Source organism: Gouania willdenowi, chromosome 16 (assembly GCF_900634775.1).
Source record: "Gouania willdenowi chromosome 16, fGouWil2.1, whole genome shotgun sequence".
Classification (NCBI taxonomy): domain Eukaryota; kingdom Metazoa; phylum Chordata; class Actinopteri; order Blenniiformes; family Gobiesocidae; genus Gouania; species Gouania willdenowi.
Window position 1 is genome coordinate 20,870,523 of NC_041059.1, and position 15,910 is coordinate 20,886,432.

Consider the following 15,910-nt stretch of genomic DNA (forward strand, 5'->3'; position numbering starts at 1 on the left):
GATATCAGTTGGTGGGTCGACAGATGTTAATAAAAATAAACTAAATTAAAATTAATACAAACACATCAATAACCAATTAATTATTTGTCATAGTTAGTATACAAACACAATATATTTACTTCTTGCAATTATTAAGCTTTTTATACACACCTTCATAAATGAAGTTGGGATTCAGAAGCTAAAAGGAAAGAAAAGCGGACAATTTAAACCACATTTCAGAATGATAATGAAATTTAAACAAATATTGACATGGGTCATTCCATGTCATTTCAACAAATGAACCACGTACTGAAATCGCAAAAAGTTCAGACATTTTTACCATTTGTTCCATGATTATTCAGAATCAGAATCAGAAATGTTTTAATGGCCAAGTAGTTTTTAGGACAGTACAAGGAATTTGTCTTAGTAGTCGGTGCACGAAACAAAAAACAAAGAAAACAACCCAGCAACAATAATAATAATAATAATGATAAATATATAGGATGAGGGATAAATAAAGGATAGATAGAGAATAAAGGATAAATAGGATAAATATATATATATATATATACAGTGCAGCAGATAATGTCATCATGGAGGTGATGATTGGGTGGTGGTGGGTGGGGGGGGTTCAGTGGGTGTGTTCATGTGGATGGTGGCAGAGGGAAAGAAGCTGTTTTTGTGTCTGGAGGTTCTGGTCCTGATGGACCGAAACCTCCTTCCAGAAGGGAGAGATTGAAACAGTTTATGACCGGGGTGGGAGGGGTCGGCCACAACCTTTCCTGCATGCCTCAAAATCCTGGAGGCGTACAGGTCCTGGAGGGAGGGCAGATTGCAGCCGATGACCTTCTCTGCAGAGTGGATGATACGCTGCAGTCTGGCCTTGTCCTTGGCCGTAGCTGCAGTGTACCAGATGCTGATGGAGGAGCAGAGGATGGACTGGATGATGGAGCTGTAGAAGTTCACCATCATCTTTGTTGGCAGACTGAACTTCTTCAGCTGCCACAGAAGGTACATCCTCTGCTGAACTTTTCTGATGAGGGAGCTGATGTTCAGCTCCCACTTGAGGTCCTGAGTGATGATGGTCCCCAGGAAGCAGACGTACTCCACAGAGCTCACTGTAGAGTCTCCCAGGGTGAGGGGGGTGAGGGGGGCTGGGTTCTTCCTGAAGTCTGCTATCATCTCCACTGTCTTTAAAGCGTTGAGCTCCAGGTTATTCTGGCTGCACCAGGACACCAGCCGGTCAATGGGCACACTGTAAATTATTTGTTTGATCGGATGACTACTGTTTGAGACATGGCTTCTAATATCTCAGGAATTACATCATGATAGGAAACTGAAATTTGGTAAAGTAATGCAGCTCCACCTACTTTCTTAGAATATACAAAAATATCTGCTATACATCCTATTTGGTGGACATGCCAGCCCCTCAGAATTGAGAAAGACGTTTTTCGGGGTTCCATGCACACATTTTTGTGATTGGAATTGATTTCTTAAATTATGTTTGCTTTCCAAAATGATCATATTTTGGGAAAAATTAGCAGTATAAATATGAACATTTCATTGAATTGGTTTCTGATGCATATCTGATGCATTTAATGTATGTTACGATAATGATAAAATAATGTATTCTGAACTTCCCAAAAAAAGAGAAAATATAGAACACGAGAAATGTGGTCATAATTAATATTATGTTATGTTTTTCTGATGCAATAGCTTGCAATGCCCATTGAATAATCACAGAACAATTGGTAAAAAATTCTGAATTTTTTTTAACCAAAGTGCGAGGGTTGTCCTGAAAATGTGTTGAAATGTCATGGAATCCTTTGGTTTTTCCATACCTTGACGGATACTTTATTGGCCATGTTGTCCTGAGACTTTCGATACCCATTCTCTAACTTCCTGCCATCCTTGTCTCTTTTCTCAGACTTTCGTCGTATTCGAAGTGCTGTGTGCCATGATAATGATTTTCTAAACAAAAAGAGAAACACATTTGATCTGTTTACGTCCAACAAATGATTGTTTTTGTTTCATGCTGGGAGGGACGTCACCCATTCTTACTTGATGGTGCCTTCGGGTAGCTCTGGTGTGATGGAGGATGAGGTATGTCCTAAGACAAAGCCAGGGATCCAGCCCTCAGCGGCAGGCGAGTGCTCATTGGCCGCACGGTACACCAGGAACATGTTCTGCTGGTTGCTAGCTAACATCTGGACCACCTCACCCTGTACCACACTGATCTCATCCTCCTTCACCGCCACATAGTCCTGAGTCACCAACATGGTGGACACGTTGCTGCTGCTACTGCTTTCACTCTAAACAGGACAAGACGGAAACATTCGGTGTTAGATGCCAACGTATTACACTGTATGTAGGCAGAGATAAGGTCTTAAAAAACCTTCCAGAGGAATGTCTGATTTGTTTAGGTGAATTCCCTGGTCATGCAGTTACAGAAACCCCGAACAAGACTAGTTCACGAATAAAAATAGTACATTTTGTCCAGTGTGCCATTGTATGAAAGCATTCTTGAAAAAAGGAGTATTAAGAGCTTGGTAAGTAACGAAATCCAGAGTTCTGTGATCCCATGAATAAACTCAAGCTGTGTTATGAGGCAGAAGTTTCAGAGCTAACTGAGACGACGAAGAAACAGTGTGAGCTGAGCAGTAAGAAGGAGAGGGCAGAACATTTGAGGAAAACTGCTGCAAACTTCAGATAAAAGCATCCGACAGGAGAAATGAAAGAGGAGTAAAGTTAGAAATGTGATGCATTCTTTGTAGGATTTAGATGGAAACACGTGATCATCCCGTGATCACGTTCCAAAAGAGTGAATAAAGACAAGGAATGTGAACCGTTAGGAAGCAGAGGCACGGTCCGATTTGTTAGTACGATCTAGGAGAAGCAGATTTGTACTGCACACACACGCACACACACACACACACACACACACACACACACTGCAGTGTAGTTAATGTGCTGGGGTAGCCGTTAATCTTCAGTCAGTTTCAGCATCAGTAAGTGTTGTTTGAACAAAGCCATTTTTAGAGTCAACTGCAGGCTGAGTGACGGCAGTCGGTCGGTGAGGGCGGGGTTAGTGGGAGTAGCTCGGTGGCGTCACTGAGATGCTGACTTGGCGTCTTACCCCGTTGCTCTGGATGGAGTGCATGGACTGCTCGCTGGTGGAGGAGCAGGTGCTCATGCGATCCATCTCCTTACTATGGCTGCCTTGGCGACGATGAGGAGGCGTCCCGTGACTCCCTCGGCCCAAAGGTTCACCCCCACCACCATTGTCAGCATGGTGGGAGGTGGAGGTGGAGCCAGGCCTGCTGGCAGGAGAAGCAGGCAGAGCGGGTACTATCGCCCACAGAGCATTGGATTTAGGAGCTGGGCTGGGGGGAACTAAAGGCTCCTTTCCTCCTGTGGGCGACTGTGGTGATATGAAGGGAGAAACTGTCCCCACTCGAGGACTTTTCAGAGAGAAACCGAGGGGAGCGACTATACCCGTTTTATGATTCCTCTGTGTCTCTTCCTGGCCTCCTCTGTTCCTGGCCTCCTCTGCGAGCGCTAACAGCTCATTGCTGTTATTACTGTTACTGCCTTGGTGATTATCCAGCATCCTTGCGTTAGCTAGATCTGAAGCTAACAGCTCTTCATCTGTTGTGTTTTTTAGAAAGGGGTTATAGGAGGTAGACGCCAGGGGCTGGGGGTTGCTGGGCGACCACGTACCTGCTGATCTGTCAGGCCCCTCGGGGCCTGGGGGGTGGTGGTGATGGACAGGCTGGGGGAGGCGTGAGGATGGTTGGGGGATGCGGGAGGGTCGTGAGCGAGGGCCACAAAGGGAGGAGGAGCTATTCCCAGAGCCACCGCTGCCACCCCCCCCTCCTCCGCCCATGCTGGTGGGACTGTTGGAGGGGCCGCCTCCAGGGAGGCCCGGGGTACAACTGCTGCTTGGCCCCCCACCACCCACATGGTTCCTTTGATACTCTATGGGTGATGTCAGTGCTGTGAAAAAAAAATAAAAAATGGGTTTAAATATTTTACAGAAATCCAGAATATTCCTCTTTGGATTACTTACCATTAAGAAAATTACGCTGGTTCTCTAGAATCTGGCTGACCTGGTGCACCCAGACCTGACTAACTCCTGGACTTGGTGAGTGAAGCGTGTACCTCTCCAAGTTCCCACTGGATGATCTGGATGTCAGTGTGAATTTACAAGGGTCATCTCCATTTTCTTCAAGACCCAACCAACTCACCTGGAGTACGAGGGCAGGAACGGGTGCAAAAAGAGAAGAATCAGGAAGCTGAGGACAAGTCAAAACACAGCTGAAAGACGTTTGCTATGTATTAGGGTTACACTCACCTTAATGCTGTTCTTAAAGAGGTAGCCAGGAGTTGTGAAGCCCTTTTTGTCCAGAGGCTCGCTGAAGATAACGATTTGTTCAAACAGAAAAACTCTTCTCTCTTTCATCCTAGACAGGAGTCCTCCATCCTGGTCTGTAACCATGAAGGTGTCTTGGAGGAGAAGTCTGCCCTGAGCCACAATTTTGCCCTATGTAGAAAGCAAGGGAATCAATCAATCAATCAATCAATCAATCAATCAATCAATCAATCAATCAATCAATCAATCAAGCAATCAATCAATCAATCAATCATTAGTGCTTATGTGATTGACAAAAATCAAAAATGATAAAAATGTTTAAAGACTAATGCAATAAAATAATTAAAAAGATCATAAAATAAGAAAGAGTCAGAAATAAAAACAAAGCAGCGAAGAGAACAATTTTTAAAATGTAAAACATTAAAATTAGAATTAAAAAAATGTTATTTATTATATATATATATATAAAAAAAAAAATTATAAATCATAAAGCACTACACAAAAGCCAGACTACATAAATAGGTTTTTAGCTTGTGTTTAAAAATTGTGATTTATAAACGTATAAATGCTGGGTGCACACTGACATCTACTGACAGCTGACTGTAGCAACACTGTATTTATTTACATATTTCTATGATATATAGGAAGAAGACATACCTCAAAACCTTGTAGGCGGCCAACATTCATCATGTCATTGCAACGCTTGGGCACCACACACATCACTTCTACAGCTTTCTATAGGTGAAATATACGAACAGAATATTTGTAAAACTCGTCCTTTATGAACAATGTGTCGTTAAAGTACGATAGTGTGTGTCTGTGTACCTCCAGCTCTTTGGTTTCCACTCCAGCCTTCTTAGAGGCTTTTAGCAGATCCTAGAAAACAGTAACATATAATAATTCACTGAAGGACTAAAGACACTTTTAATTTTATTATAAGCAGCTCATATTATAACAAAGGGTCAATAATGAACCTTCAAAAGTAGCTGGTACTTCATTATGCGCTGGACAGGTTTAATTAGCAGGTCTGTGATCTGCAATCTGTGGCCCAATCGCTGCTTAAGGTCCTGAAAGATCAGGAAAAAAACAAAAAAAAAACAGACATTTGTTTTTTTCTTAAGTTCCAATAACATGCACTGTAAGGTTATTATTGTTTTAATCTTACCTCAAAGTAAGTGTCAATATACTCTGACACAATGTGCTCAGACTTAGGCTTATTCTGGCAGTACACGATGTACATATGCAGCCTTCGCTCCTGCAATAACAAATCAGAGTGACTATGTATAGCTGAGATTAAATGCCTTCCAAAAAATGCTCATATATAAGCTTTTCAGAGTTCATACCTGTTTGACGAATAGGGGAGCAAGCCTGTCAGGATCCTCCAAACATCTTTCAAGCTCTCCCAGGAAAAAACTGTGGAGAGAAAAAGAGCGAATGACATGCTTTAAGCTAATACACATTTTTTAGTCTCCGTTATGGAAAAGGGAAGTGAAAGGAAGAATGCCAGCATACTCTTTGTGCCAGTCATAGATCTGGTGAATGTTTCCAAAGACCATCTTGTCTTTTCCTCTCATGTCATCAGGAACTCCTTCTTCTTTCATCCTGCTCATGTAGCCCTGACACAAAAAAACTCACACTAAGCAGCTGTAATAAAGAAAGATCTGATGTTTGAAGTCTTATTTATTTAATACCTCCACCACTGATCCGAGGTCTCTGACGTAGTCTCGCTCAGTCTCCACCAGCTCCAAAAGCACATAACTGGGACAGAAAATAATGATCACTGCCCAATACATTGTCCTTTCTTTTTAAAACGACAAAAAAATGAATGCGAAAGCCAGGGCTGGGGTCAATTAAATGTTTCAATTACAATTACATCTTTAATTATCCATGTTCAATTACAAGTTGGTTACATTACAGTGATTTTTTCCATTTTTTCCAATTACAAATAATATTACAATTATAATTTTCCCCTCAGCAAGTCAATTACAATTTTGTCCTCAATTACTAAAGTTCAATTACCATTAATCCCAATTTCTGAGCCTTTAATAAATAATTTAAATTTAATTTAAATCGGGAGGGGCTCCTCCGCATCGAGAAGAGCCAGATGAGGTGGCTCGGGCACCTAATTAGGATGCCCCCTGAACGCCTCCCTAGTGAGGCGTTCAGGGCACGTCCCTCCGGAAGGAGACCCCGGGGAAGACCCAGGACACGCTGGAGAGACTATGTCTCTCGGCTGGCCTGGGAACGTCTCGGGGTCCCCCCGGAAGAGCTGGAGGAAGTGGCCGGGGAGAGGGAAGTCTGGGCCTCCCTACTGAGGATGCTGCCCCCGCGACCCGGAAACGGCTAAGCGGGAGAAGATGGATGGATGGATTTAAATAATCTCATAAAACATAACCTTTCTCCTCTGTTAGCTTTCTGTTAGCATCTCCTATGATAACGGGTCAGTTTTGACACGTCTGAAATCAGCTGTAAAATGCACAAAGAAAACATTATCTATCATCCAATTTGTTTCTCATCTATTGGTTATGTTGTTAGGCTTCCTGATCCATCAAAATATGGGTAATAATATTTTTGGTGTGGGCATCTGAGCATTTTTTCTGTCAGTATACCCCTTTATTTAATTCTTTTTTTAAAATGGTAAAATGATTCTCAAGAGAACTGACAGATAGTGGGAAAACTACATATGAAACATAATTTAAGAATTGTTAACTCCGTATGTGTAAGCCATAGAACTGTAACATGAATCCTCAGTTTTTCTTTTATTTGAAAAAATTTAGTTTTTATTGAATTTTCATGCCAATTAAAATGTCTGAACTAAATTACAATTTAATTATGATTAAAACAACAACAGTTTTTTTTTTTAAATTACCATTATAATTATGCCACGATTGTAGTTCGATATCAATTACACAATTACAATTATAATTGACCCCAAACCTGGCTAAAGCAGCCTTTGTTTACAGAAACACTGCTACAGGACTAGAACTCACTGTCTCCTCTTGAGGAAGCCAGATTTGCGCTCGTCCACCTCGTCGATGGGAGAGGAAGAGGAAAGCAGGGAGTTATCGGAGGGGTTGAGGGAGGGAGAGCTGCTGTCACCTTGCTCCACTGATAGAGAACTGGGACGGTCCTCAAGTGACTGGGAACAGAAAAGTGATATGATGAGGGGAAGCCACACGTCTGTGCTATCTGTTGCTCATAAGCAGTGTTGGGAACGTTGCTTTAAAAAAGTAATTAGTTATAGTTACTCACTGCTTGATCCAAAAAGTAACTGAGTTAGTAACTGAATTACTCTATAATAAAAGTAACTAATTACCAAGGAAAGTAACTATTTGCATTACTGCTAAAAAAAAAAAGTTGCTATATGTCAAATAATTCAGTGTGTCGTTGTGAGGTGCTTCATTAAATTAGAGTTGCTTACAACAGATGTAGACAAAATCTTCACTCCTAGATATAATGAACACTTCACATACACGTTCTTGCCTTTGACCACAATTAATATAAAGTAGTGTTTGTATCGTCACCTTAAAAATGCTAACTTTTCATCAGACTGCTCCACGCTCGCCATCTCTGCTGCTTCATCAAATCTGTAGTGGTTGTGTGCGTGGCACGCGTGTACTGGCACATGTGTAAAAACGCTGGCTCTGATTGGCTACCATGAAACATGACGCCGCCTCAGCCAATCATAATCGCTCACCTTGTTTTTAACCCACCTCCTCACTACAGCTGTGCATGAAGCCTGGGTTGCTTTCGGATAACAGTTTATTCAATCAATGCATGTAACGCACCGTATTTAACGTTCAGTAATGATAACGGTGTTGTAACGGCGTAAAAAGTAAATAGTTCCATTACCCCGTTACTGAAAAAAAAAGGCTGTTACCTAACGCCGTTATTTTAAACGTTGTTATTCCAAACGCTGCTCATAAGGCATGGCAAGACAAATTTATTTGAATACATCTGTCGGCATTCTCTCAGAATCCTAACTCACCATCTTGCTCTTCACCAACTCTTCGATGGCACTGACCAGTTCAGCAGCGCTGGGTGTCTCTGAGCTACTGGGACGTGCTGAGAGGCGAGAGGCAGACTGGAAGACAGGAGAAATCCCTTTTAAAATGGATGATATTAAGAAAACCGTTTGTTAAAACCTTGTGTGCTGCATGCATAAAGCAGTCACATGTTCTCAGTGATTGCTGCTGTATTTGCAATCAGGCTCACCATTGTTGGGTTTGGACCACGATATTCCACATGCCCAAATAGGGATTTGATGCGTGTAAGCTCCCTAATAAAGGGGTCATTAGTGGAGCTAATCACAGGCTGATCTTTGGGTTAGAAAGGGGTTATGGGAAAAGTGTCAGGCCAGGGAAAAACTATGGGGCGGTTGTGTTTGTTAAATACACACAACTTAAATAAAAAAAAAAGGTAAATATTGTTGCTTAATACTCAAAAGGAAGAGGCTTCCTGAGCTGGAATGGATAGATTGGAAGGGATTGTCTATACATCACCAGGTTGTCCCACAAGCAGCACATACTGTAACTGCAGATGCACGTGGAGGGAGTTTTCACTGCAATGCATTCGCAATCGCAACACTTGCAAGGAGTGAAGTTTGTGGTGAAAAGTAGTAAAGGAAAAAATAAATAAAGATGGATCCAAAGTGGAGAACATCAGGTGTTTTTACATGGAGAGGTCGGGAAACTGAGACAGAAGAGATGCAGAACAGAAATTTACATAAGGCTGGAGAAAGGAACATGCAACCAGTTATAAAATAGGAAGGAAAAAATAAACAATGTTAGTTTTTTTCTTGTTAGCGACTGGTGGGAAATAATATAATACACTTTATTGTGGATTAAATGTATAATAATGCTGTTTGGCTTGTGAATGTACAATACATGCGTCTCTTTTCATCTGTAATTTATAATGTACAATAGCTTATTAGGGCCACATTCAAATTAAAATGTAAAAAAATATGGGCACATAGAGATTAAAGTCACAATATTTCGAGAATAAAGTCGTAATTTTATGAGAAAAGAAATGAAATACAAACAGACTTTATCTGTGTTTCGGTCACTCGTGTATTCTGAAGAAAGTGGAGCATTTAGTGAGATTATACTTCTCTTTAGGTTTCACACATGGCAAACTACTGAGCCTTTTGGTCCATCATCACCACCCTGTTATCAGTTTGAGGACTTTAAAGACATTTTGTAGACGTTTTGGTTCGTTCGGACCAAAGAACCAGACTGATTTGGAGCAAAAAGCCTATTTTGTGGAGGAGGAACTGACTGAAAGTGGATTTAAGATCTGTTTTAGTTGCGTTCACTTCAACAGGGAATTCTGAGCACTATGCAATTACATATTTTTAAAGATACGGCTTTATTCTCGTAAAATTAAGACTTTAATCTCTTAGTCCTTAGGTTTCTTTTTATTTTAATGTGGCCCTAAAACGCAATCATAATAATGTATCCATAAAAATCAGTTACACATATCTTGCATGGCATTACCTGTTATGTTACAGAGTATTAGGTGTCAAGTAATGTTAAAGATATATTTGCATATTGACATATGTGACTGATTTCTGCCTGTTGTGGTTTCAAACAGCCTGGGGAAACCCACCTTGTCATCTTGAGAGTCGGGCTGCAGCAGGCTGTGCTGCTGAATAGCCATAGGGGGCGGTAGAGGGACGGCATCAGCCCCTTCCTCTCCTTCCTCCTCACCACAGCTCTGCATGCCTGATGATGACGACTTGGACAAGGTACCACTGCTCAGTCCTTCATTTCTCATGCGCTGGTGACAAATCAAAGAAACAAAACTTTAAACAAAAAGACTGGTTGTCATTATCACTCACAACCTTTTCCTAAATGTCCTAAATCTAAGAACCTAGATGTATACATAAGAAAATATTATCACATCAGAATATAAAATTAATAACTATCTTAAACGGTTTTTGAGAAAAGCTGTCCCCTTTGAAGATACTTGGAACGGAGTCCAAAAAATGAAACAAGGGCAATTACAAAAAAATAAAAAATACTTGCGCGCTTCTCATTTTCGAACTCCATCAAGGTGTTGATACCCTGAAGCCACACATTAAATTTGGTTATCCTATCTTAAACGACTTGTAAGAAAAGCTGTCCCCTTTGAAGATACTTTGAACAGAGTCCAAAAAACGAAACAAAAGCAATAACTCCGGAAAAAATAATTGCGCGCTTCTCATTTTCGATCTCCATCAAGGTATTGATACCCCAAAGCCACTTCACCAAATTTGGTTATCCTATCTTAAACGGTTTCTAAGAAAAGCTGTCCCCTTTAAAGATACCTCAAACAGAGTAAAAAAATGGAACAAGGGCAATAACGCTGGGAAAAATAATTGCGCGCTTCTCATTTTCAAACTCCATCAAGGTATTGATACCCTGAAGCCACACACCAAATTTGGTTATCCTATCTTAAACAATTTCTGAGAAAATATGTCCACTTTAACTCAGAGAGACGGACAGACGGATGGAGCTCAAACCTATATCCTCCTTCCACACTTTATTGCGGGGGTAAAAGTAGCTACAGCATATTTTTAGTATTTTTGTTTCCATCCCTTACCTCCTCCAAGGTCTCGTCCTGTGGCGTGGCAGCACTGTCCTCTGAGTCCTTCTGCGAGCCGGGCATGGTGTCCATATTCTTCCTGGTGCCGTCGCGGTTCTTCTTGTGCTTGTGGGCGAGCTTTTTCACGTGGCCGTCAGCTTTTCCGGAGCTGAGTCTTCGGACAGGACTCGTCAGCCACTTTCGTAAAGTGTTCCCAGGACGTTTTGGGCCTGGTGAGCTGTGGGGACCCAGAGTGTGGCTGGAGCCAGGCTGAAGGCCATCGTTGTTGGATACAGACAGGGTGTCTACATGGGAAGAAGAGAGAAGAAACCATGCCGGAGGTCACGCAAAGAAAGATTCCATGTACATTATCATTTAACAGTCCTCTCTTTTATATACACACCAAATATCTGATGAATGGGCAATGAACTGCTAGAGGTTTGTTTACATCACAGACTGCTATCCCTCTGGGAAAATGGGTGAAATGAAAATAATTTCACTACGGTGATTACTAAAGTACGCATTATAATTATCATTATTATTATTATAAACAGAGAAACAACATAGACCTGCATCTAAATTGGAGATGTCAAATTATCTATCTATCTTCTATCTATAAAGCAAGGAACCTCGGTCTGTGTGTGTGTGTGTCTGTCTCAAATATCTTTGCGAATCAGGCTCAGATTGACCCGAGACTTTCAACATGGCTGCTGCCTGGTGTGCAACGTCGGATTCGTTTGAACTGCAATGATGCCGTTCATAAACTGTTTCAGAAAATTGTTTTAAATGCAGTTTTGCAGAACAGCTCAATGTTGACAGGTAGTCATGGTAACTCTGGATAAATCACATGGTATCATCTAAACAGTTTTTTAATCTTACTGTCGTATGTAAAGAACTGTAAACACAATTGGAAAACAAAGTAAAAAATTGAGCCCAAGCCAATGTGACTGAACGTGAACGTGTCACACATTTTGGATAACCACTAAGCCTTCATGGTAATAACACAATGGAAAATTAATCATAGTTGCATAATAATGTAATTTCTTAAGTGCTATTTTCACAGTTTTGGTTATTTCAACTGTATTTCAGGGTCCACAATTTACCTAATTATACCTTACATAATAGTTCTTATGTTTTTAATATTTACAGCATTACTTCGATAAACAGGGAGGTTGTCAAAAATATATGAAGTGGGCACAATGTATGAATAGCTCTCTTATGAACTGTAATTGCTGATTAGTGACCTGATCAAAACATAATCATTTCAGACTCAATGAAAAGTGGAAAAACAGGAATGAAAACGTCAAACAATAACTTTTGGATATCTTTGTTTTTCAGTACTGGGCAAATGTATTTTGAGAAGGATTTGTTGATCTCCCACATTAGGGCATTGAAGAGGTGTAAAAAGTCAATGGTTTGTAAGACTCCTTCCACTTTCACCATCTATGAGAGTCCACATTATTAGGAAAGAGTATCATCAGCCTAAACTGTGTGATTAAAGTCAAACACCTCCAGCCTTTCTGCACAACTTCATTCACTCATTTTTAAATAAACCATCGCTGACAGATAAAAAGCTCAAGATTTAATTCTGGTTTTAACCAAAAGGGAAAAATCTGGCAGCTAAAAATGACATTTTTTTTTCTTCAGATTTGTCTCTTTACAGATTTTCTCAATTGCTTCCACACATTTTCTGAAAGCATGCCTCATACTCTCAGAACTCTACAAACAAATCCAAAATAACACACACAATGGGCAAAACCCCTCATTTTTCCTGCAAAATGAAACTTTACATTCAAAATAATGTAATTTATTCTCAAAATGGTATTTTGTTTTCAAATGACACACACAAACCATCATATGAATAGATGCTTATATTAAGAACCAGTTGAACACTGATGTGCTCAATGTAAAACACTAAGATGATGAATGGAAAACACTTCTTATACATGCATCATAATGTCTTAGTCCTTTTTTTGTTCAGTGTTGCACTTACCAAAGATAGTACGTACATAAGTGTGTTGTAAAATATTTAAGAATATTGTTTTTATACTCTGAACACACAAATACACGATCAGCTATATTTAAATTTTCCCACAAAAAACAATGAACAATGTACATCCCAACCAAAACAAACTTGCACATACAAAACAAAATGATTTACTGCATACCATTACAGTAAAATAATAATAATAATAAAAAAAAAACATGCTGCATTCTGCATCCTTTTATTTCGGTCTGGCAACAGCCCCTCATCCACATCGCAAACAATGTTGGCACTAGCTCTGCCTCTGTTTCCAATGTCGGCATCCATTGCTCCAAAACAGAAGAGCTCACTTGTAAAACTGTGTGACAGGTGTTTGCCCATGTGATGAGTCATTGTGTGCATAGCAGGGCAATTCACTTTAGAATTTTTCATGAAAATTGTGTCAAATGCAGAGAATTGTGTGTAGTGTTTTAAAAAAAAAAACAAAAAAAAAAACGTGTTTTAAAACTGCAAATTGAGTGTAAAGCAGGAATTGTGTTTGTAGTTTAGCAGAATTGATTGCGATTTAATATGCGGTTATTTTTTCAAGGGCCTCTTGTCATGTATTTTTCAACGAACACGAGCAATAAATCCATCTGTTTCATAATAAACAATTTCAGATTCATTTGAACTTTAAATAAATATAAAATATACATTTTAAAGCACAGATTACAACAATAAAGCATCTCTTCAACATATCTAACTAACTTCACGTTTCATGAAACATGTAAACATGTGGACTGCACTTTTTAAACACTGTCTAAACTTAACAGGGCAGCCTATAAATAAATAAAATAAACAGATAAAAACAAATCAATAAATAAAGCTTACTAACATCACACATACTACAGTGCAGGAAAAGCAAGGACAACTAATATCTGCTTTAACCAATTGGATGCTTTTTATGTCTTAAAATAAATGATTACAAAAAAAAAATTGCAGCCTTTGCAATTAGAAAATCATGTTTTATGATATCGCGATAATATCGCAAATGCAATTAATCGTTCAGCCTTGGTGGTTACACACTCTTGGAACGCTTTAGTCATGGATCCGGTTTTTATGAGCTTAATTCTGATAACTAACAGGACCTTTACAAGTGTACATTTTAGCAGACACAACAGGTGCTGACTATGTTTTTGATTTAATGGTGTTTAAAACCTTGACGAGTTTCAGTAAATTCCTGCAAAAGCAGACCCTGGAGCAGAACACTATAGTGTTGCTATAAAATGTTCCCTTTTTATAGATTCAACTTTTTGTGACCTGCGAACACATCTTTTTTTTTCAGTAAAATTATTTTCCTACACTTAATGAAAACTACTGAAACAACAACAAAAGAAAATTAAGTAAAGTGTCAAGTTTTAAGCAAGAGGACAGTAACACAAAGAGAGGAACACAAATCACAGTATAGTGATATAACTTTAAATGTTAAGCCCAACACAATACCTTCGCCAGTGCACAAAACAACTGCTCTAATAAAACTCTTTCAGAGGATTCCACACTGTGTTCCATCCACATTATAGTTCCTATGCCTTTAAACCAAACACATGAAGAACAACCCAGTAATAAACATACAAGCAAATCAGAATCCAGCACGTTACAGGCAAATAAACCCAATCAATCCTGCTAATATAAATAAATGTTCTTTTAAATAAACAATTAAATATAAATGGTGTACAAAACAACACAATACACAATACTAACAATGAGTATACAGCACTAAAATATCCACAATTCAGCCACAAAACAATTAAATTAAATATAGTCGGGGTCGTCTAAAGTTTTAATTATTATTTAATTATTAGGTTTCCATGTGCGATAAAATATATGTAGGTTCCCTGACATTTCATATCTAAGTTTTTCAATGTGGAGTACTCCAATAAATGCCGTCAACCAAGATTCAAATACAGGTGGAGCATCTGATTTCCACATTTTCAAAATACCAGGTATTTGTGTTTAGGATGAACTCTGGACATTTTACTGTATCTTTATGTACACTCTGTGCCTGGCTGTATGTCTTTCTTTGTCTTAGTGTGTCACATGTACAATGTTAAAAAATTATTTATAGATAAATGGTGTAGATGTTGTCACACAAACCCTTGAGTAGAAAAAGGACAATGAAAAAATGATTGTGTACTTAATGACACCAAAAATGGAAAGCTTTCACCATAATTGCTATAAAAAACCATAAATAATGCAATTAGCAAATCGAATTGGAATGGCCTCTGCCTGTGATTTAATGGGACTAAGTCATTAAATAATGAACAGAGTGATCACATACAACTGCAAACATTAAATGATGCTAACAACATTATGTTATTATTATTATTATTATTGATGGTTGGCCAAATGTGTTTACAGTCAAAAAAAGAGCAAAACACAAAATAATCAGAGAATGCAAGCAAATGTGTGAGGTTCTACTATCTAATGCATTACATGTGTATGAAATTTTTTTTTTCTTAAACAATGGGTCTGTAAACATGTAAAGGAACACTGAATGCTAGAATTCACACTTTATCCAGGGCAGTCGTTAATGGTAGCAACGCGTACAGGTTGGACTGAGGTCATGCTAACAGGGGGGTGAAAATGGGTAAAACATGGGGTCACCAGCCTTGACACATTCCTCTACGGTGGAAAATAACTTTAGAGGAGCAGACAGACACACAAGGGTGCGACCTTTGCCCTTTGGCCTGCAGGGAGGCTTTCATTGATGAGACACCTCCGGAGCAGCTGCTCAAGCGGTGACTCATGGGAGGAGGAGGAGGAGGAGAAGGAGAAGAAGAAGAAGAAGAAGAAGAAGAAGAAGAAGAAGAAGAAGAAGAAGAAGAAGAAGAAGAAGAAGAAGATCTGAAATTTTGGGAATGCTCAAATGGTCATACATGTGTCTTTCATGAATGCCTCAGAATGATAACAGAGAAAAAAACACTTAATAAATGAACAAAAAACCAACTATTCTGTGTAAATTGCCAGTAAGC

General features: G+C 39.3%; 1 protein-coding gene across 1 annotated transcript in view; it reads right to left on the bottom strand.

Moving 5' to 3' along the window:
• triob (trio Rho guanine nucleotide exchange factor b) overlaps positions 1-15,910 on the bottom strand; it is a 123,269-nt gene that overhangs the window by 7,806 nt on the left and 99,553 nt on the right. The window contains 17 exon segments of the mRNA XM_028470258.1: positions 151-178; positions 1,821-1,950; positions 2,041-2,291; positions 3,116-3,975; positions 4,049-4,226; positions 4,334-4,522; positions 5,009-5,086; positions 5,177-5,227; positions 5,326-5,418; positions 5,517-5,606; positions 5,695-5,764; positions 5,864-5,967; positions 6,043-6,109; positions 7,342-7,490; positions 8,340-8,435; positions 9,959-10,129; positions 10,934-11,220. Of these exon segments, the coding sequence (XP_028326059.1) occupies positions 151-178; positions 1,821-1,950; positions 2,041-2,291; positions 3,116-3,975; positions 4,049-4,226; positions 4,334-4,522; positions 5,009-5,086; positions 5,177-5,227; positions 5,326-5,418; positions 5,517-5,606; positions 5,695-5,764; positions 5,864-5,967; positions 6,043-6,109; positions 7,342-7,490; positions 8,340-8,435; positions 9,959-10,129; positions 10,934-11,220 (2,892 nt within the window).